The 22,308-nt window shown below is 29.2% G+C and overlaps 3 protein-coding genes across 6 annotated transcripts in view; all 3 read left to right on the top strand.

Annotated features, from left to right (window-relative positions):
* The first annotated feature begins 670 nt into the window (after positions 1–670).
* LOC100160639 (R3H and coiled-coil domain-containing protein 1) lies at positions 671–6,096 on the top strand. 3 transcript variants are annotated; one of them, XM_008186540.3, is made up of 7 exons: positions 671–1,057; positions 1,158–1,310; positions 3,260–3,406; positions 3,482–4,526; positions 5,229–5,466; positions 5,537–5,764; positions 5,825–6,096. In XM_008186540.3, exons 1-7 carry the CDS (start codon positions 948–950, stop codon positions 5,878–5,880), a joined length of 1,977 nt encoding a protein of 658 aa, XP_008184762.1. In that variant the 5' UTR covers positions 671–947; the 3' UTR covers positions 5,881–6,096. The 3 variants fall into 3 exon arrangements, with proteins under 3 accessions (XP_008184762.1, XP_008184763.1, XP_029345262.1); XM_008186541.3 differs by having other exon boundaries at positions 673–977; XM_029489402.1 differs by having other exon boundaries at positions 933–1,061.
* A 6,588-nt stretch (positions 6,097–12,684) lies between these two features.
* On the top strand, positions 12,685–17,111 carry LOC115034242. Of its 2 annotated transcripts, XM_029490419.1 has the most exons (6): positions 12,685–12,930; positions 12,994–13,090; positions 15,086–15,461; positions 15,537–15,714; positions 15,803–16,193; positions 16,274–17,111. In XM_029490419.1, the coding sequence occupies exons 3-5, from the start codon at positions 15,160–15,162 to the stop codon at positions 15,980–15,982; spliced, it is 660 nt and encodes a 219-aa protein (XP_029346279.1). In that variant the 5' UTR covers positions 12,685–12,930; positions 12,994–13,090; positions 15,086–15,159; the 3' UTR covers positions 15,983–16,193; positions 16,274–17,111. The 2 variants fall into 2 exon arrangements, with proteins under 2 accessions (XP_029346279.1, XP_029346280.1); XM_029490420.1 differs by having other exon boundaries at positions 12,685–13,090.
* Positions 17,112–17,755: 644 nt separating this feature from the next.
* The window catches only part of LOC100169544 (dynein heavy chain 12, axonemal), a 23,661-nt gene continuing 19,108 nt past the window's right edge, over positions 17,756–22,308 (top strand). The window contains exons 1-9 of the mRNA XM_029489612.1: positions 17,756–18,419; positions 19,881–20,055; positions 20,116–20,281; positions 20,343–20,447; positions 20,543–20,557; positions 20,628–21,033; positions 21,100–21,219; positions 21,486–21,619; positions 21,687–21,852. Of these exons, the coding sequence (XP_029345472.1) occupies positions 18,255–18,419; positions 19,881–20,055; positions 20,116–20,281; positions 20,343–20,447; positions 20,543–20,557; positions 20,628–21,033; positions 21,100–21,219; positions 21,486–21,619; positions 21,687–21,852 (1,452 nt within the window). The 5' untranslated portion in view covers positions 17,756–18,254. The remainder of the gene's footprint in view (positions 18,420–19,880; positions 20,056–20,115; positions 20,282–20,342; positions 20,448–20,542; positions 20,558–20,627; positions 21,034–21,099; positions 21,220–21,485; positions 21,620–21,686; positions 21,853–22,308) is intronic.

Raw genomic sequence — 22,308 nt, 5'->3', positions numbered from 1 at the left:
ATTTATAACATAGGTATTATTATTAATTAATATATTTTTATAACACGATGACGTGTTTCTGTTATTCGTATAGACCTATAGGCTAAAAACTAATGGACAGCGCATTCCACTCCGACATGTCATTAATGCTATGCGATCATATTATAACCATTTAACTGGGAGAGAAAGAATAAGGAGCCCGTATAAGGAATTGTGTACATTTTACTACTTATAATTTATATACCTTAAATATAGTTTAATATTATCTTGAATCATGGTTATTCGGTATTCCTTAAGAGTAATATCTAGTAGCAGAGGCGGGCTGAACTTAAATTTTAAATGACGCATTTTCATAATTATGTACTTACCAGTTACCACCACCCCCACGATCCTATTTTTATTTATAACAAAGTTATGATGTTAATAAAATGTGATCAAAAGAGCCAAGAGGTCAGGCTTTAGCATGTAATTCTGCGCCACAGTCACGGGGTGGCACCACCCCCTTTGAAAAGTTGACGCAACTGCGTCAAAATTGACCACTTCGGCTCGCCACTGTCTAGTAGTAGTTCTATGGTAATATATTATATATTTAGAGATAACTCTATGGGTTATTCGTCGGAGAGGTCGCGTGAAAGGTCGCTAGCCAATCATATGTTTGATAACTGCCTTATCAAGGCTTTAAAAGTTGAAGTTTTTGTTTGGATAATGGAAATGTGGAAAAAACAATGTTAATAGTTCTATTTTCTGTACGACACTACGACCCTGTGGTCTATGTTTTATTGCTAATAAATTACTCTCATAGAGCGCAACAATATTAAATGTCGATTATATTTTTAAATCGTTCAACTTGAATTTTTCTCATTTCTCAAGTAAAAACTCGCGAATCCTTACGTTCAACATTTATTTATAGTTAATTTTTTTTTACAAATGTTCAAAATACATTTTCGTGTTCCGCCGTCGATGTGCCTATGGAGTCGTTAGACACATTAAACCTGCGAGTAGGTGAATGTTCGTTTTTGGAGATAGCCTTGGCCGACGTCAACCGTTACATTAACACTTTTGTTTTAGAAAAGAAAATGTTGGTAACTGCATAAATCCGTTTGCCTTGGAAACTTTATTGCTAAACTTCTGTACCTAACAACTTTTTTTTATTCATTATTTTTTTGTTTGTGTTTCAGAAATGTGGTACTTATTTTCCCTCCATTAAGTGCACGTAATCGTTTTTTAGTGCATACTCTGGTGCAAAAATTCTTCAACGAATTGAATACCGTATCTATTGGTAGCAGCTACGGAAGACGCATAGTCGTTTATCATTCTTCACTTAAACCAATGTAAGATGAATATTTAAATTGAAAACGCTATTAGTACCTAGGTACTTACTTTTTTTTAGTACATTTTCAACATGAGAACTTGTTTAAATAAAATGTTTGTTATTTGTTAATTTATGTGTTAGGTGTACTGTCAGTTTTTATAGAATGACATTTGTCGTTTCTAAACGAGTAAAGGTTTTAAAAAAATTGATACAAAATTAATTTAAGTATTTATAATTAGGTATAAACATTATGTGGTTTGTTTATGGTTGTTTAAGACAACATTTTTAAATAATTATAAATGTGCAAGGTACACAGGTAATCCATTTACTTAACACCATTTACTTAAAGATAAGATATAAGTTGAAAAAGGTCACAAGAAGCTACTGGTTAACTGAGTCTTTTGCTGTATAAACTTTATTATAAACTATATAAGTACTAATAATTGTAATAGTATATATTAATATATTATAAACTAAATGTTGAAACATTCCAATTGTAGATCCATAGTTTTACATTAATGTTATAGGCCTTCATAGTATTTTTTTTAAGAAATACTTGTTTGCTAATTAGACAAACGATGTTTATTTGATTCAAACTCTCAATAATAATATTATCAAAGACTAAGATGAAAAAAAGTTACAAAAAAGTACCTATTACAGATTTAATCTTAGTCAACTGTTTTATAATAAATTCATTTAGGCTCTTTAATGTTATTTTCATTATAATTTAAATGTTAAATTATTTATCCCCCAACAATTGAATGTTTTATTTTTAATTTTAGTTTCAAGCTAGAATTTTAAAGTTATTAAAAGAAATTACTTGCACTTGATACTGGTGGAATAATATTGTAGTATGTGGGTTAGTTTTTCTGCACTAAAACAAGCTTAGATATTATGCTCTAGACAGAGCCTTGCTAAAGGGATGGCAAATGGAGCAAGTGCCCTAGGGCGGCCAAATTTGTAACATTTTAAAGGGCGGAATATTAAAATGTTTAAATATGTATGTTTATTAGGGGGCCCCTAATAGGGGCGCTAAATATTATTTCCCTGGGGCACCAATGAGAGTTAGCACAGCTGTGTAATTAGACAAAGACTTAATTAACTACTATATTGAGATCAACCTTTGTAACTTTGACAGGCGACAGCCGCTATTAAAGTTATTTCAGTAAATTATAACCTTCAAGATTATTGTGAAAACTATTACCTAAGTGTTATTTTCAATGTTTAAAAAAGTTTTAACAAGTTTTAAATAAATACTTAATTTCCATATAAATATTTAATCTTGAAATCAATCAGTTGAGTGTCATTAGTGGATGACTTCTCACGTCGAGTGTATCATGTTGTAAATTACTCTAACCATATAAACTTATTGTGCCCCTAAGGTATAGATTGTTTATCTCAAATAAAGAAAAAAAAAAAAAAAATATTTAATCTATAAATATTATAAATAACATTTTTTTTTAAAAATCTTGCTAATGTGTTTATATTAATGTAATTGTTTATTAATTGTAATATTTAAATTTAAGATTGGAAGAGTAGGAGAGTATTCAAAAAGTAGATTAAAAATCCATCCCTAATTATTATAATAATTAAGCAGTTAACTTAGTTAGAATAATTTCTTAATAAATTAAAAATATGATTATGGTTGACATTTGGAAATTAATAGTTTGTAAATCTCTGCTAAAATATATTATTTCATTTTTATTAAATATGACAGTCAGCTGGTTACTTCTATTGCCTCTGTATTGATTATATAATTTTATGGTAAATTATGTATTTAGCGCTTTATTCAAGCAAAATAAAATTAGTTAGGCAATGTTATTAGTTTGTATGTTTATGCCTAACTAATGTAGAAATATTAAAATACATTTCTATTTATTATTATTTGTAAACCTGAAAGCTAATCGTTTATATACTGTCAAACAAATATTTTAAAATGTGATAACTAATAACAAATTTGTTTAATAGGCTTTGTGAAGCAGAGCTAGATGATGCTGAAATGCATGATGGAAATAATTCTAGTATACATCGAGCATATAGAACCCCTAACGAAAGGAAGGCCCAAGAAAGATTATTTCAGTCACTTAAGCCTACAACAGTAAATCCAAGTACGAGGTAATGTCAAGTTCATTAATTATTTTACTATTAATTTCTAATTTATATTTTAAATTATTGTGTACATTTTTGTAGATCCCATCAGCGCAAACAATCTAAAAGGCCAGATATTCCTATTTATATACCTAAAGCTCTTAGGGGATTAGCTAATAAAACGGTTTCCAACACTACCAGTACAAATAATAGTTCAGATTCAACTCCATCAAATAAACTTAATGCTAATTGTAGAGTTCGAGATGATTCAAGCAACACATTATATTCAAAAGATATTAAAGGTTCAATATCACTATTCAATCGCGATCAACATAATAATATTGTATTAGCATCTTTAGATTCATTTAAATTTGTAGACTTATCAAATGAAATGTTTATTAATGATGTTAATAATGAATTTAAAACTTCATATTATGATGTTTCATCTCAGTTATCAGATTCTTTATCTTCTAGTATTCCTCCAGATTCTGTAGATATAAATGAATGTAATTCAAATTCATCTATAACAAATCAAACAATTAACATTAAAAATTCCAACTTGGAGGATAATGAATTAGAGTCTAATACTACAATTAACAACTGTGATAGTGTTTTAACAAGAAGTGAAAATGTTGATTGTATGAGTATTCAAAATTCTACATCAATTAACTTAACTGACCGTCAAATATCAGATGTTAACGATAAAATTACAACTGACGATGCATTATTACCTCAGAAAACTACAAAATCAATGGATCCAATTTTAGTTGATGATAACATCTCAGATATGTCTAATAATCAACTAGATGAATTGCATAAGGGAAATGAAGTGGTTTTTTCTAGTGGGCTTGAAATAGCATTAAAAGAAGAACACGATTCAAACTGTCCTCATTATTGTTTGGATGATAGTTTCACTAGCGGCCCATTGACAGATGTCGACGAAAATTTTTCTAAAAACTTAAGTGAAGAGTTAGCTGTCCAGCAAAGTCCAGTGTTAATTAATCAGTCTTTAGAAATTATTGAAACTAATGAAAAGAAAAAAGAAAAGAAAAAAAAAAAGAAAAAGATTTTAGATGTTGATGAATGTAGTTGGGAAGATATGTATGATAAAGAAGATGATTATATACATCCATTACTTATGAAAGAAGTAAGTTATTTTATTATTTGAAGGTATAATGTCAGTAATTCAGCTGAAAAATAATCCTTTGTTCACAATTTTATGTTACGAGGATGCTATACCTGCATGCATTCTCTATGTCTTATAAACGTATAATATAGCAAAATATACACTCGGTAGATTACGTTCACCACTGTTAGTTTAAAAACTAGAGTGAATTGACCTATTATACAATTTAGAAATAAGAAATAACAATATTAACTATTGAAACTCATAAGGTTATTTTATATTTTAATTTTAAACCAAGTTATAAGTATTTTAAAATTAGCACAAACAATTTACAATTTTAAAATACTCTTGCTTTAAAATTAAAATAGAAAATAACCTTATGAGTTTTAATAGTTAATATTTTTATTTCTAAATTGTATAATAGGTCAATTCACTCTAGTTTCTAAACTAACAGAGCTTTACATGATCTGCTCAGTGTAAAATTTGGTATGTTGTGCATTTTAAGACAGAGAACGCATGCAAGTGTATGCGCATGCGGCGTTTAAAAATTTGGTTTATTTAAATTTGAAATTGTGTAAAACTTAGGAATTAACTTCTAATTGGGTTTATTATTTCAGTAAGTTTTTTAAAAAAATATTCTCGTTTTATTTAATATTTATAATGATAGTTAATGTTAAACTTGTGTTTATTGTACTTTAATACTTATATATTTTCTTATTTTAGTTAGTTTCTACAATAGGAAAGGTTCAAGTTCAATGTGCAAAAGAAGATTACCGTAGTTATCAAACAATTGAAGAACGTTCAGGTGATGGTGAGTGTGTTATTGAGGTGTATGGTTTTTCTTCTGAACTGAAAACAATTGATCTAATGAATCAATTTGCTGCATTTCGTAAAAAGCATTTTGAAATTATTTGGGTGGATGATACTCATGCATTAGCAGTATTTGAAAGTCCACATTTAGGTGAATATAAAATAATTTATTTTAAGGTTAATATTTTTATATTTATAAATTATTATAATATTTTAAATAGCTGATCAAGCATTAAATACACCATTAGTTCTTGTGAAAACCAGGCCTCTTAAGAATGCTACCAAAGAGTCAAAGCTCAGAGCCGCTACAGTTGTTGCTCTCCCAGCAACTAGGCCTAAAACTTGTACTGCAATGGCTAGACGACTAGTGAGTAGTGCTTTAGGACTAAAGATGAATGTATCACCAGATCTTATAAATGCCGAACGTACATTGTTGGCAAATGCTAAAGGTAATTTTAATTGATTATTTATTTTTGCCATAGATTTTGATCTGTTTATTACTTTTTTAGAGAAAAAAATTCGCGATGCTCAACAAAAACACGATATATGGAACAATGAATCATGATTCATCATGATCATTACTATGTAATGAATATGATCATTACTATAGTGTACAAAATACAGTAAATTATTTTTCTAACGCCACTAAACATTTTCTAAGCATTACATAATTTTATTAAACTGTAGATTTTTAAAGTACAGTGCGAATTATTACTATATATTATGTATGTGTATAATATATTTATTTATTGCGAAAAAATATAAACAAATTGTTTCATCATTTTTGCATTATTATTAAGACAATCATTTTAAACAGATTTTAAATTAAATATTATATAATTTTTGTAATAAACTTGTTTTTTTTTCCATAATAATTCATAATATTACTTCTAACAATATCTATAGTTTAAACACCACTTTGGTTCAGTAAGTAATATTACTATCACTAGTCAGATGAGACTGGTAGCCAGTGTTGGACAAAAAAACTATTATTGATGTCTATTGGATGAAGTTTAAAAGGTTAGCAATTATAATTTAAAATTGATAATTTTTAATAAATAAACATTAACCTTTTCACTGCTACACTATTTATGCTTTGAAACCTGTGTAAGCTATGTAAAATAAAACATTTTTTTTAGTATTAATTTTAAGATCTATAATTAACTATCTAATTATTTAAGTCTAAAATAATGCAAACCAGGGTTTCCTACACCGTTTTGTTTATAGCAACTGATAATATTATAAAATACAGGAACGTATTAGTATGCCTGGAGTAGTGAATGATCTAAATATTTTGTATGTAATAGTACACCTAGAGCAGTGAAAGGGTTAAACAAAGTTAAGTATTAACCATGGATAATAATTGAACTATTAATCCTGGAAATCTAAAATTATAAAAAAAATGCATATAAAAATTTAATTATAAACACTAAAATAAGCAAACAAAGCTATCTCAGAAACGGTAACCATCAAACTCTGAAAAATATAAAGAGCCGGCTCAACGATCACCATATCCTTCTTCTAATAAAGATATTCTTCTTCTTCTATACTACCAGATAGATTAGTGAATTGTCGAACTGCACTCCTTACCTAGCTAACTTATTCAAAAATGTTCGAATTGCACCATTTGGGGTTAAAAACATGTAGGTGTTCGAATTATTGTACTCTACCCGGATCACTCCATAGAACTTCTAAATATTTATTTTAGTTGAAACGTAATTTCTTCTACTTAAAGGCGCATTCACAGCTACGCCGTGTGTCGTGTCATGCGAGGGCTTGGTTAACCAATATTGTTTAAAAGTTGAGCAGTATTCAATTCTTGGTATACCTACTCGGTTGTAACTTGGTTATTACATGATACCAAAAAAGTAATATCCAATCACAATACGATTTGATCGACACGACACGACACGACACACGACACAGCTGTGAATCCGGCTTAATGTAGGTACACTCAAGGTGGATATATATAATATATATCCACCTTGTGTACACCTCTGTAAAGGTTTTAGTCGCTACAGTGATCGACCTCCATTCTCCAATATTCACGATCCTAGATTTTTTCTTTCCATTTCCTGATTTTATCTTCTCATCGTGTGTCTAAGTCCCTGGATTCTTTGTCCCTTTACGTGACTTGTTATATAAGGTACCTACCTGCTTAGGTTATCTCCACGTTTTTCCTTCTTCGACATCCATTTATTGTATTGTCAAATATTGAGCCACATACTTTTTTTTAGCACTTTATTCTCAAAACTTCCAATTTTCCGTTCAGTTTACCCTGTCAACAGGGGTGGCTCCAGAGCCTTGGTTAGAGGGGGGGGGGCAAGTTATAATTTCACAAAATCTTATAACAAAAAGTTATACTACTATAAGCTATACTACTATAATAAACAGTAAAGTAGTAAACTGTTTACTTAATCGACGATATTTGGCAAAGACGCGACGCGCGAGGTCTACTACATTATTTACAGAATTAGATTAAAACAATTCTTATCAAGATAATATTCATATATATATATATTTACTTAGTATTCCCGTAGTCCGTACAGAAATGTGTGCTACGCAATTCAATATTCATGTTTTGAACATAATAAAATAATAATATCATAGTATCATTCCATAGTATGTATATTTTATATTAATATACCTACTTTATTTATAGCCTTATTGGTTTTTCGTAATATAGATGGGAGCCAGCAGGTACATCGTACCTATACATCGTCATATCTCTATGGCCCATATAGTCCATATGACAATATTATAATAATTTAATATGCATTTTTTGTTAATAATATACATTTTTTATAAATACGGGCTTGGGGACGGCCCCAAGTGCCCCCCCTCCTGGAGTTGCCCCTGTCTGTCAGTGCCATCGGTCAAAGTTCACAACCATGGGTTAACCACCATTTGAGTATACACTGTATATCGTCTACTCTTACTTGATATAAGGCATCATTCTAAATTAATTAATTAACTACCAAGTTAGGTCAAAAAGTTGATAAACAAGTAACTTTTTAATTTTGTTTTAAGCAATTTAACTATAGGTAATGCTATAGTTAATGCTCCAGTGCTCCACATGACGTGCACTAATCATGAGTGCTAGTTGATACTGATCGATTTTCGATTTGTCCGCGATTTTTAGATATAAATGTCCGCTGTAGATTGCTTTTTAATTATTACTTATTAGTAGGTACTTTGTTTTTAAACATAACAACTGCAATAAAAAAATTCCTGGATTTAAGTTTATTGATTTTATACATCTTTTATCCCCCTAAAGTATTTCTGGATCCACGACATGCTGCGCCCTCACCAAAAACAATTCAATTTGTAATCGGTGTCCTTTGAAACATCGTGAGTACACTGTACACATTACATTCCACCATTTCTATCCATATAATTAACACTTGGTATATAGTTTGCCGTCAGTACACATACTTTAGGGTATAACTTCGCACACCGCACAAGCACCATCCTCGGTATAAATAATGCAAACTAAAACCAACCGATGAGGTTGACCGTAAACTTGCTCAATATCTCAAGTATAATACTGCAGTATACTAATGAAAGAATGATTGTAGTTTAACGCTAATGAAACAGATAATATAATATAATATTGGATTAAAAATAATTAAAAAAGAACGGGCAGGTGGATGTCGCTCTGACTCTGCAGCTGACCAGACTCAGCCTATGATATATTGATTTTACTATGAATATGTGATGATATTATTGTGAGTAAAATAATTTATACATAACAATATTTATATGTAGAACCTTGTATTAAATTTTCAATCCTTATAGCTATAAAAGTTGAAAATTTTATAAATTTTAACTACAAGATTATTTTACGTTTTTACACCATTTTATATATACCTAACCTATTTACGTGAACATATACATTTTTAACTTCAAAGTAATTATTAAATTTTAAATTTGATAAAAGTTGTCAACATTTGTACTTTAAAATTTAAATGCTTATAAAAAGATTTGTGCCTATGCATCTTTAATATTTTTCAACTGCTATTGTAACAATATATCAGTTGCCTTGTATTAATTTTTCACGCATTTTTACCAAACAAATATAATTTTATTGACAATTACCTATAATAAAAAAACTAAAAAAATGTAAAACTGACAATTTGCGTAAACAGCTCAATAATAGTCAAAATATTATACTAGGGGTAAAAAGCAATAACTCCAGAGTCCAGATCACTTACTGCTTTTTGTTTTAGTATTGGGACATACTGCTTATTTAATTTTTATCTTAATGAATTCATACCGCCTTCTTTGTTATTTTCTTCTCAATTTGTATATGAAATGTTGATTTGAAAAACTTTAAATTTTATTACGGGAATAGACAGAGAATTAAAATATCCAAGGTAGGTAATTATAATACATGGTAGACCAACTTCACTATCGAAATCACAATTGTTGAACTATCGAAATAAAATGGTGGCCTAGAGTGGAAACAATCAGATTAGTTTATTATTTCAGAAGCTAGATTTTCTTATAAATATAATTTAAATTTGCCGCAAAAAATTACTCGTATTTCATTGGTTCCACCTTATGCTGGTTATATGAATTTGATAGTGTTGGCGATAAATAATAACAATTGTGATTTCGAGAGTGTAGTGGTACTACCATGTATTATAAAATATCATAAATATAATTTTAATTTTAATTTATAATTACCTTGAAAATTTCTATCGATAGACACCAAAGACTCGATTTAGACAAAAATGGAGTTTGCTTAATGGCTTATGACGGCAGTACGTAACCCATAGGTTTATAAGCAGTGTTGGGTAAGTTAGTTTTAAAAAGTAATTAAGTTACTTTATTCGTTACTCAAATAAAATTGTAATGAAATTACTTTACTTTTCAAATAGAAAAGCAACTCATTACTTTCTCGTTACAAAAATAAATTTTTTTTTAAATTTCTTGGCAATAATCTTCTGCAGGCAAATTGAACAAGCAAATTCTTTATAAAACCTGTATAGTTAATAGGATCATATAAAATGTAGTCTTCCACATAAGCTTTATTCATAGGAAACCTATTTAAAGAAATAATAAATTTAATTAAATGTTCTCGTGATTTACAGTGCAATTAGACATTTCAAATATCAAAACCATTGAAAACTGAATTGTGCCGAGTTAAAATTAAATATATATACATATTAGATTGGTAAACATAATAATACCCGTATTATACATATATTTTTTTTAATTCGCAATAGGTAGGTTTAGGTACTTAATAATTCGAAATTGTAACGCGTTATTCTATAAAAATTACTTTTCAAAAGGAATTTCCATTACATTTTCGTTAGGTACTTGGAAATAATTCTAATGCAATTACGTAACGCGTTACAAGCAAAGTAACGTCGTTACAGCAACGCGTTACTTTCGTTACGTTACTACCCAACACTGTTTATAAGGCATCAAAGTCTCAAGTCACAAGTCTCAACATCCATTTGTGTATAGATTATGTTGTTTGATGATTGTAAACGAATTTCGTATCGGATAATCAATTGAGTACGTAGTTGCTAAAAAAAAAAACCTTAAAATAAAATAATTATTTTTCTTTGGTATATATTTTATACTAAACTCTTAAATGGACGTGATACCCGCATGCGTTGTCTCCGTTTTACAAGTGCGTAAATAGGTTTCATAATAAGTTACAAATGCGTAACATACCAAATTTTATGCCCAGCAGAACATGTGTAGCTCTGTTAATTAAAAAATTAGAGCGAATTGACCTCTTATAAAATCTAAAGGTAAGATTATTATCTAGGCAACCTCATGGGCTTTTTAATATATTTTAATTTTAAAGCAAGTAATGAGTATTTTAAGATTTACAAGCAATTTACAATTTTTAAATACTCATCACTCGCGTTAAAATTAAAATATAATAAAAAGCCACATGCGTGACATAGTATTTTAGACGTGTTTTTTGCCAAAAATTCCAATTGATCTATAGAAGCTATAAGAATTCTGAAAACAGATTTGAATTTGTCGTCAAGTCTACTTGAAATCGACTTTCCCACATGTTTGATATTATTCCCCAAATTCTTATAAAATGTCATATTAAAACAAAGTATTTAAAAATGTTTGTATTTTAATTTTTGTAGAAGTTAAAATCAAAAAATCAAAAATGTGGGAAAGCTGATTTCAAGTAGACTTGACGACAAATTCAAATCTGTTTTTAGAATTCTTATCGCTTCATTAGATCAATTGGTATGATTGGCAAAGAACCTGTCTAAAATCCTATGTCGTGTGTGTGTTAGACAAAAACAGAAAATCACGGTATCGAATCCCTTTAAATTAAAAATGTTTTCATCAATAGTTCTTCAAATTGAAATGAGTGAATAATCAATAAACATTGTCTCATAGACAGTTCGTCACTGGTGTCTTAAACTCAAATAGGTAACATACCTACCTAGTATTTTCTAGATAACGTTTTACTCACCGTACTCAAGTAATGCCCCGTTATCACGAAAATGACAAAAAAACCAATTAGGGACCTGTATGTTTTAACGGAGACCTCACTTGTGCAGAAAAAATCAATCAAACAATTCAAATTATAACAACATATGAAATTGATAGGTACTGTAGTTTACAGTGTACTTGGAAAAACCATGATATTTTTAACAAACATAGGTACCTACCTAATTATTAATTAGTAGGTTGTTGGTAATATTAGTTTGTCATAAATTGATCAATGATTCTTCGCTGTACTTTTCAGAAATGAAAAACTGAGTTCTAGAGAAAAACCAGGTATAGGTACATTTATATTAAATAAAATATTTTCTCTATAATGATAAACAAATATTGGTTTTTATATAATATTCTAATAATTAATGATTATTATTATTACTTTGGCAATTAATAATATTTTGTAAATAAATATTGACGTGTATATAATATATTAATATAGGTATTGAGAAGTCGATAAGGCAAATATATTATATATATGAAGAACTGAGAACTCTGTAAAAATAGAGCTTAAACGCCCACCGATAAATAATTGTGAAACACAATTTAAATTATACTCAATAATTAAAATGCGGAGATCGTCTTGCCGCAGTTCTAACTATATACAGTTCTACCCGCGAGTTGAAAATGGGCGTCTTGTAAAAATACCGCGAGCACGTTCCACAATTTCAATCTATATAATTAACACTTGGAATTTAGTTTGCCGTTGGTACACACACACACACACACACACACACACAGTTACTATATATTTAGGTACCTAACAACTTCACCGGTGCCGCAACCCACGGTATAAATAATGCAAACTTAAACTAGCCGACGAGTTTGACCGTAAACTTACCAAAATACACACCGTGTGCAAATACTGCCGCGGTGTGGTGTAGGTAGGTACACCTATTATAATATTATTAGGTAAAATATTATTATACATTTTAAAGAAAATATAATTAATTAATAATATTTTGCTTCGGCCACGTCCGGCGAAAGCAGTGGCTCGAGTGTTGCTTATATTATAATATTATTAATATTATTCATTGTAATATTCTGCCTCGTTATCGAAAAACAAATTACTGACGAGGGTGGTTACGAACGGCGTCGTATAACAAACACAACCCCTTGGTTACGATCGGTAATAATAATAATATTGTTATACTGTTTGATCTATTTGGGACTAATACAACTGTTCTCGTAGTCACTACAACAGGCGCAATGACTAACGTTTAAGTATTGGGTATAATATTCGAATGAATGTAATCACCATCAGCTACCAATTAAACCGATGGAAATCGGTAAGTATTTTTTACTTAATTAAAAGTGATACAAAAAAATTTCTACCTGCGTATAATTTCCTTCAGATTTTACATAGACCCTTATCAACGGTTTACACGCACCCGTGGCCCGTGCATGGTGTTCTACTCTTTTTATTATTACAATTTTTTTTCCTCCAAATGCTTTCGATATAACAAGAGTATACAAGACATATTAAATGTTATAAATACATAGCGAGTGGTATAGCTCTATGATAAATATTTGTTTACTCATTTAAACGAACTTGTGAATATTGTTCAGTTGGTGCAGTGGATCCAATAGTCATGTGACATTGGATGTCATGTCATATCATTCAGCTGAAAATAAATATATTTGTTTTTAACTTTGAAAGTACATTTATTAATGGTTTGATTTATTTAACTCCATCTACTCCTCATACTAGAGAACACATGATATCATTAAGGTCCACGAACTTTTAATCGAACAAAATATGTTTGGTTATCGTATATTTTCGTTTACAAATTGAAATATAATTATTAATTATTTTACATTTTGTTAAATTTGTTTCAGAAATAGTAATTAATATTTATACTTTTTCGGAGTGATTAAAACAACTATAAAGTGGTTAAAACTTTGATTTTAATTAATAAAGTATAAAAAAAAAATGATTAGTCTTTATTAAAATATAAAAGTTACTTTTAACCGATAAAAAAAATATAAATTATAACATTACCAACAATTATTGTTATTTTTTAATTTTAATTTTGAATCATAAAATGTGAAGATAATGTTAATAGGTACCTCAACAATCTGTCTGATATTTTGTACCTTTTTCCATTCTACTATCCTCCACAAACTATAATATGTTAAATTAAATTATTTGGCGTATGTCCCTTGCCAATGTGAACCCCTCCTTCTCTTTTTAAATTATTAAATAATATTGTTGTATATAAATCTTAGTATATTGTAAATGTATTATTGTTATTGTTATTGTACCTATAGGTATTATATAAATGTGCTATGCACTAATGTTAAAGGAATCATAACAATAGGTAGGTAGGTAGGTACGTGTATTATGATACTATAATTCATTATATACCTATACTAATATTCGTAACTATGTTTAATGTTTATATTGTAAAATATAAAACTAATAATTCAGTTTATGTTTTTGAAGCATTATATGAATATTTGTATACAGTGGCGTACCCAGGACTTTTCAATGGGAGGGGGGGGGCTAAACAAAGTAAATCAGAATTTGATATCCGTTACCTACCTTATACTAGGTCATTATTACTATGTGGCGTAACCCAGTGGCGTATACATATTTTTTGTAAGGGAGGAGGGATCAGAAAAAAAATTTAAACCTAGGTACCTGCACATTAAAATAATAAATATCTAACTGCAGAATATACTAGGTTATATTATACTAATATAACATTTTATTTTAAAAAGTATAAAACTACAAACAATTAAACCAGAGTCGTCATTACTCATTTGAGGTATGCTTATGTATATCTATCTAAAATTTATCAAGATTGTGTTTTGGCCTGACTATAACTTATTTTGCTCTAAACAAAAATAATCTTTTTTTTAAAAATTGGTTTTATGTATCCACAACTATGGATATGTGATATTATTATTCAATTATTTAAATGATATATAAAAATGTTTGGTTTGAAGCCTCCTTGCCTCCTGGGTACACCACTGAATGTATAGGTACATTGTTTTAAACAAAATATATTTGATGGATCCTATTTATTAAACTATATAAACTATATAACTACCTTAGTGTTTAAAAAATACAAAAAACGAAAACAAAAGAATCTAAAGTAGTAATTAGTATGTAGGTAGGTTACTGTTACAACATTGAATCTATGTAAATTGGAATGCCGTTGTGTGAATGTTTGATATTTATTTTAGTTCATACAAATATTGAATACATTAATACCTCATAATTTGGTCATAAATTAAAATATACATGATTGGAATTATTGTTTCATATCTGTCTGCAGATGATTATCAAACATTTCTATCGTTTTGGATCAACATATTATTGTAAATCATATATTTATTTTCATTCGTCACAATGAGTAAAGAATATTTATTACCACCTAATTCACCGACTTCAAAACCGCAAACAAAACCAAAGAGAAACATTTCAGATATTCCTCGCCGTTCTACAATACTTCCTCGTAGGGCGTATGCGATCGAGTTTAATGATCATACCGATAACACTGAAGAAAGAGAGATTAGACAGTTACTCGATACGGTTCCAGTTGTTCCGAAACTGCCGAAAATTCCCGACATCAGTAAATACTTGAACAAAGGCAAAATGTTGAATAAAAGCCAAACAATCAGTGATCGTAGGACTATAATTAAAAATTATATGTAAGTTATTCATTGGCCTGAATGTGAAAATAACAGAAGTGCAAGCTACCCACTTAATTTTTCCACTGTGTTTAGGAATGAATGCGCCGTAACTCAGAAAATCGACTTGATGATGGCTGGGAAATCGACGACAGTTGATCGCCAAGAAGAAGTTAAGATGCCACAGATCTACTACCGCAAGCAACTAAAGGGATATGCTAATGCCATAGAACCCACCCCGATGCAAGAATCATGGATAGAAAATATAATTGAAGTGCGAAATGTTTTTAAATAATAATACATAGATTATTGGTATACATTCATGTGTTTCTGAACGATTAATCAACTAATTACTTAATTAGAAATCAAAGACGGCGCGCTTAAAAAGAACCAGAGTGTTGGCATCCTTGATAGACGAAGTAAAGGCTGATTACATTAAAGTGCTGAAAAAGTTGCAAGTTGATGGTATTGTGAAGCCTATTCCGAGTCCTAATCTTCCGATACCGGAAAAACAGCTAGAAAAGCCGTTAACTACAGTGTGAGTTTATTTTATTAATTTTACCTTTGCATACATTTTTAAATTATGTTGAACTCTTGTAGATTAGGAGGTAAGACAAAAAATTATCCATTATTTTTGAAAAGAAAAAAGCTCTTGATAAAACGTTTACATACCACTCACCCAACTACCATCAACATACTGTATTTTACGAAACGTCAAGTTCCCAGGACCATGATTAATGCAGAATTATATAAGTAATATTTGACTCGTAGCGTAATATATTATTATAGGTATAGTATCTTGAAAGTATCGTGAGATTTGATATAATTTTTAGATTTGACGAATTTTCTCGAGACCTCGACGACCTAATGGCTACTTTGGAACACGACTTTCGGAAACAAGACACCTACCTGGTTAAAGATTGGTATAAAAAGGTTATATTAATTTTGACGAAGAGAGGAGCATTAGATGGCTTGGCATTGAATGCACTTCCACAGTTTCTTAAAGGTGTCACTACTATAATTAGCTTAGAAGTATGCTATGCAATTACATTTTGAAATTATTGTTGAATTTATTCATACACATATATATTATCCATAGGCGGATTTTTTTCGGGGGGAATGAGGGTGGTACAATTGCGCCTTCTAACACCAGAAACATTGTGTGAGGTAGCAATAGAAAAATTAATGGTTCATGAGTGTACTTATATTCCAATGCAACTTTGTTTTGACGATACCAGTCTTATAAATTCCATTTATATTATTAAAATATTAAATTTCGGCACCTCTAGTATGTACATATGTTTGCCATGTGTCGCCTATACCATTATAATATGTAAAAATATCAAAGTAGGTACCTATAAGTGTTGCTACGAAATGTGTAACTTTATGTGTCTATATTTGAATGAATAGAAAATTTTATTTTTATTTTTAGGAAACGAATTAATTATCTACCGGCTACCACTTCAGAGCCGGTCTTAAGGCAAAGCGAGACCTGGGGCAATATTTTTTAGCCAAGGCCTTTAGAATAAAATTTATTTATAATGTGAGGTCTGGTCAGGGGTCTCGCTGGCACAAACCTAAGGCCAGCTCTATACTACTTAATCCAGCACACTATTTGTTTTCTCTCTGACCTGATTGCAACATATCAAATTTGCGTTCAGAAAAACCAATATTGTGTTGTTACTTATAGTTTTTAATATTAGAGCGAATTGCCCTATTGACTTTTAATAAACACAAAGTCAAGAATATTATCTGTTATAATGTTTATAGTTTCCAATTATAAAAATGTATTGAACTTTTATATATTTGTTAAATTTAATTATTTTAGGCGTTTATTTATTTACTATTATTTATTATTTATTTTTTAATAATTTGTATTACTAAGAAGATGACATTTAGGCTTAAGCTAATGAGTTTGATTAAATGTAAAATAGGTACTTTTGAAACTTTTGAATTTTTATCTAAATAATACACGTATTATTTTCTTGTATTATATAACAAGTAACATTCATTATAATTTAAATTATTGGTATTTTTATATTAGTTTTCTTACAATATTTCAATTGTCAAGCAATTTTTTAAAATTTTTAAATCATTTTATTTTACATATGTACTTCATGTTTTCATAGTTTGCATCCAAATTGAAATATCGTGAAAAGTCAATTTTTTAGTCTTAAGTTCTTAAAACCAATTGTGTATTTTTCACATTTTTTCACTTATTTTTAGAAGTCAGAAGTATATTATTATAATGTACTATGCTCTAACCTAATCCTAATTGTCCATGTAGACGGTTGAATTAATTTTTTAGGAAAAAAAATGCTATGAACTTATTATATAGTTGAGTGTGTCGTATGCCTATCTCTCGATGATACACAAAATAATCGTTGACAATATTCACACTGTTAAATAACTTTATTAAACATGAAACAAACACACAAAAATACGAATCTCGATGAATCGCTTAAAAACACACCGGCCTCCCTCTACCGTGGTGCATACGTTCTTAAATATTATTTTGCTAAGTGCTGCCTCAGCTCATTTGCTTCGTTGGCCTATTATTACGAATATGAAACATTAAACTATTTAAGCAGAAAGTAATATTGGCACACACAACAAGTGTGAACGGTATACAACAATCTATACCATACATTTTTATTTGTGGTATACCACAAATATCGTCTATATTGTAATACATACATATTAATGTACCATTTAAAAATTAAACTGTGCCAGTTGGCACACCAAATTTTGGTTACACCAAATTGCTAATAATAATTTATTTAAATATTATATTTGTTTTTATTTTATTTACAGATGGAACGTATGATTTTAAAGTCTATAGATCACATAGTAAAAGTATTTGGAAATGTGTCAACAGCGCCCAAACTAAATTTCAAGTTACATTTTGATGGATCTAAATGTATCAGCACACCAAGTGTTAGCGAAATATGTGATCAATATTGTTCGGTTTTGAATTTAGTGAGTATTAAAAATTAAATTTCCAGCGACTTAATGCCACTAAATAGTAAAAATTAAATTAGATGTGGTTTTTTCTATTTACCTCACTTATTGTATTCGATAAAATGTATAAGCGTAGATATGCTTAATTTTTTTATTCATTACTATTATATGTATGAACATATTATTAATATATAGGTACGCTAAAGTTTTTACAGACTAGGTATAGTATATCAAAATAGCTACCTATTCATTAATATGTTATTATTTTTCTTTTCTTTATTTAATTTTTAAAATCTGTAATTAATTTACAATAAGAAAAACTGATGATTAAAATTAACTATTCGATGACATGCTAGCAATTTAGTGGGAGGGGGGGTGGGGAAATTACCCAAGGGGTAATACCCCAAAACATATACACTCTTGGCTATTTACATTTTATTAATGAAACGATATTGAGATTTCGTCATCAACGTCACTTCAGTCACCTCAGAGGGTCATCGTGTAAAACTTTCATATGATAGCCTTTTACTACCAAGTGGGTTTGGGCGTAAAGTTCAATTATCTCTTGTTCAGATATTATTGCTACGTCGGAGACAAGATGGATATTGTCATATTGAGGCATAATTGGATACGTAGAAGAGAGCATTAGTGATTGTGGCTTGTATAATATAATTATTGTATAGGTATTATTTTATGTTATTATTTTATTGAAAATCGGTGCAATTTTAGTTTAAATTTGTAATAGTGAAAGATATTGTATTGTTATTAATTATTATTATTCATTAGGTATTATTATTAGTGAGTATAATTGTATGAATGTCACAGTTTGATTTTTACTTAATTTCTATTTTAAAACCAAAAAATAACCTTTTATCTATGGAGTCTATAATATATATTTAAATTTAATATTTATAACAAAACATTATATTAATATAGGTAGTTTATCCATTAAATAATCTAAAAAAAATATAGTTTCAATAACTTCACTCACAATGGGTTTCAATTAAAACGTAATTGTTTTAAAATTGAATTTGATAGATAACACGAGGCGTTTGTATATATCTAAACGATATTACATCATATTAAAATTAATGTAATGTATTTTTTTCATTAATTTTAAGTTGTAACTTAAATTTTAGTATTTTTGGGATGTGATAACATATTAACTTAACAAATTACTTTTTACCACAACTCACAAGTACTGTTAAATTCTTTAGTATAATAAAGTTATTTTTGAAAGTTAATTTCAATGGCATGTAAAACATATTTTCTCATAGGTATAGGTTTAAAATGAAGAAAATTCAAATTTTTGGAATTTAAACAATTTTGCGTACGTACCGTGTACCTATATTGTTTATGTTATTATATGATCAAATATTTGGTCCAAAGGCCGTAAATAAATATTAGAAATAAAAGAAAAAACGTGTTTAATATTTTTATTATTGAATTGGTTAATTATTATAATCGCATTTAATTTAGATAAATACCGCAGTTAGTGAATTACCGTCTTTGGAGTATCGCTTTGGTGTACCAGTGTTCTCTCAATTTATTTCTATTAGGCGTGAAAAACAATATTTGGACAGAGCAAAAGCTGATTTAGCAGAAAAGCTGAATGTTATGTATAAAGATTTGACAGCATATTTAGAGAAAATGGGTAGGGCTTCAATCGATAACCAAATTTTATCTATTCTCATTTATGGTGTATCGTTTAAAGATAATGATTTCAGTGACGTTGTAAATGAAAAACAGCCAGAAAATCTTTTCGTATATCTTCAGGAGTATCATTCGTATGACAAATTGTTACAAAAGTTAGATTTATTTCAGAGCTACAGGAATAGGGCTACAGAGTTAGTAGACGATTGGAACTTTGAACTTGGAAAGTAAAGTAAACATTATAATTCTCATTTGATTTCAATAATGATACATCGTTCATTGTTATAGTATCGATCAGATTGACATGAAGAAACACATATGTGATTTGGCCAAAAGCTATATGGATCAGATTATCGACCACACCGTTATGAAGCAACTTAGCAATGACGAAAAGTAAGGCGTTTATTTTTATTTATTATGATATTTACTAGTTTAATAACTATTAATGTTTTGTTCACTTGCATAACACTCACGAACACATATATTAGGCCTTCATTAGCTTGGTAAGTTTATGATTTGATTACTGTTTATTGCAAAACTTTTAGCTGTAATAATAAATAATAATTTCCTCAGGGTGTGCTATAAATTCCACGAAATGGTTTCACGCGCCATATCCAAACCGAAAAATTCTGAAGAGTTTCTAGCACTTGGTGATTACATGCTTTATGCTAGTACTACGTTTATGACAGAGATGATCGATACAGTAAAAGATTTGACCGTAGTTGCGTGCAACATATCTCAGTACGCCGTGCTGCCCAAAGAGTTTTGGGAAACGCACGCATCCGCCATAAAATGGATACAGAATATATCACCCGTATTTTTTAAATATTCTACTATATATGAGGCTGGGAAATCGAATGCAGAAGAGACTCTGGCAAAAGTGATTAGTACGTTAAATTATGATTTGGACGCGTTTGCACCAAGTCTTACGTTTTTGGACCGTATTGACGACGTCGACAAACTCTATGAATACAAATTAGTAATGTCTAACATATTATTTCTTTCAACACAAAAAGTACTATAGTTAATAATATATTTTTTGTAGTTCGTTAACACATTGCAAAGAAAAATCGAAAAATTCGACGAAACGGTGTCTTGGATTAATAGAGAAGAAGAGCTATTCAGCAAACCTATTAGCACATTTCCGGAACTCGATGAAATAAAAGTATGTCTATAAATACAAATAAAACTATAATATTAGGTTTAATATGTTCAATGATTTTTTATGATCAGATGACAAAATTCAATTATTTACTGTTAATTAATAAAAAAATATATTCGCATTTTAATTCTTGTGATCTATATAAATAATACTATTAATACTTAAAAAATCGTCAATTATTATTTCAATGTTAATTTTTTTATTATTATTGTGATAAATGTCTACTATAAAATATTACGTGTGTCAAGATATTTATTTATTTTTCGTAGGATTTCACGAGGCCATTTGTCGACCTAATTACATTTTCCTATCGTTGGTTTTTGAAAAAGAATTTATGGATGCGTGGTGATTTTGATACTCTCAGTTTATCGGAAATAGAAAAAACAGTCAATGAATTTTACAAGTAACCACATGAAGAATATTTAAATAATGAATTCATTATTTATCGATGACTGTTTTTAAAATTTCAGAGAAGCGTCTAAAACGCAAGAATTGTTGAGAGTTAAATGTAAAGAAATGTTATCACAAAATTACAGCAAAAGGTATGAGGGTATAATTGATGATCCTGACATGAACCTTTGGCCAGCACCTTTAAAGATAGCTGATCAAACAATAAATAGCATGACGGAGTTTAGGGTTCGTAACAGTGCGTTCAGTACAATCTTGAATATTATGGTTTTGACATGTCAATGAGTACAGGAAAACATTACAGAATCATTTTTTAAGTGTTATACTACCTGTGGCTCGAATAGGTGGATGGCAGTGGCGTATTTAGGAATTTGTTATGGGGAGGGTCCAGATAATTTTCAGAAAACTGAGCCGTGGGGGGGCAAAGCCTCCCACACCACCCAATTATTCTTTATTAAATAAATATACCATATTTATAAGACGATTTAAAATTTTCGAGTTTTTAATTGGTATTAAATAATAATATGTACAAAACAAATTTAAAAAAGCAGGTAAGTGGATTTTGCTCTACTGTACAGTACGTTACAAGTGTGTCAATGTATGATGGATTGTATTACACTTGAATTCAATGATATAATATCATTGTAAAAGGAAAACGATTCTGAGCGGAGATGGTTTGTCAGT

This window comes from Acyrthosiphon pisum, chromosome A2 (genome assembly GCF_005508785.2).
Source record: "Acyrthosiphon pisum isolate AL4f chromosome A2, pea_aphid_22Mar2018_4r6ur, whole genome shotgun sequence".
Taxonomy (NCBI): Eukaryota; Metazoa; Arthropoda; class Insecta; order Hemiptera; family Aphididae; genus Acyrthosiphon; species Acyrthosiphon pisum.
This window is presented reverse-complemented; position numbering and strand designations above follow the sequence as displayed.

What these genes read in the sequence shown, in the direction of transcription:
- LOC100160639 (XM_008186540.3), top strand. Translation starts at nt 948, where the DNA reads ATGGAGTCGTTAGACACATTAAACCTGCGAGTAGGTGAATGTTCGTTT. An exon ending in CATTCTTCACTTAAACCAAT is followed by an intron (nt 1,311 to 3,259) that starts GTAAGATGAATA and finishes TTTGTTTAATAG; the next exon opens with GCTTTGTGAAGCAGAGCTAG. An exon ending in ACAGTAAATCCAAGTACGAG is followed by an intron (nt 3,407 to 3,481) that starts GTAATGTCAAGT and finishes ACATTTTTGTAG; the next exon opens with ATCCCATCAGCGCAAACAAT.
- LOC115034242 (XM_029490419.1), top strand. Translation starts at nt 15,160, where the DNA reads ATGAGTAAAGAATATTTATTACCACCTAATTCACCGACTTCAAAACCG. An exon ending in ACTATAATTAAAAATTATAT is followed by an intron (nt 15,462 to 15,536) that starts GTAAGTTATTCA and finishes CACTGTGTTTAG; the next exon opens with GAATGAATGCGCCGTAACTC. An exon ending in GGATAGAAAATATAATTGAA is followed by an intron (nt 15,715 to 15,802) that starts GTGCGAAATGTT and finishes TTACTTAATTAG; the next exon opens with AAATCAAAGACGGCGCGCTT.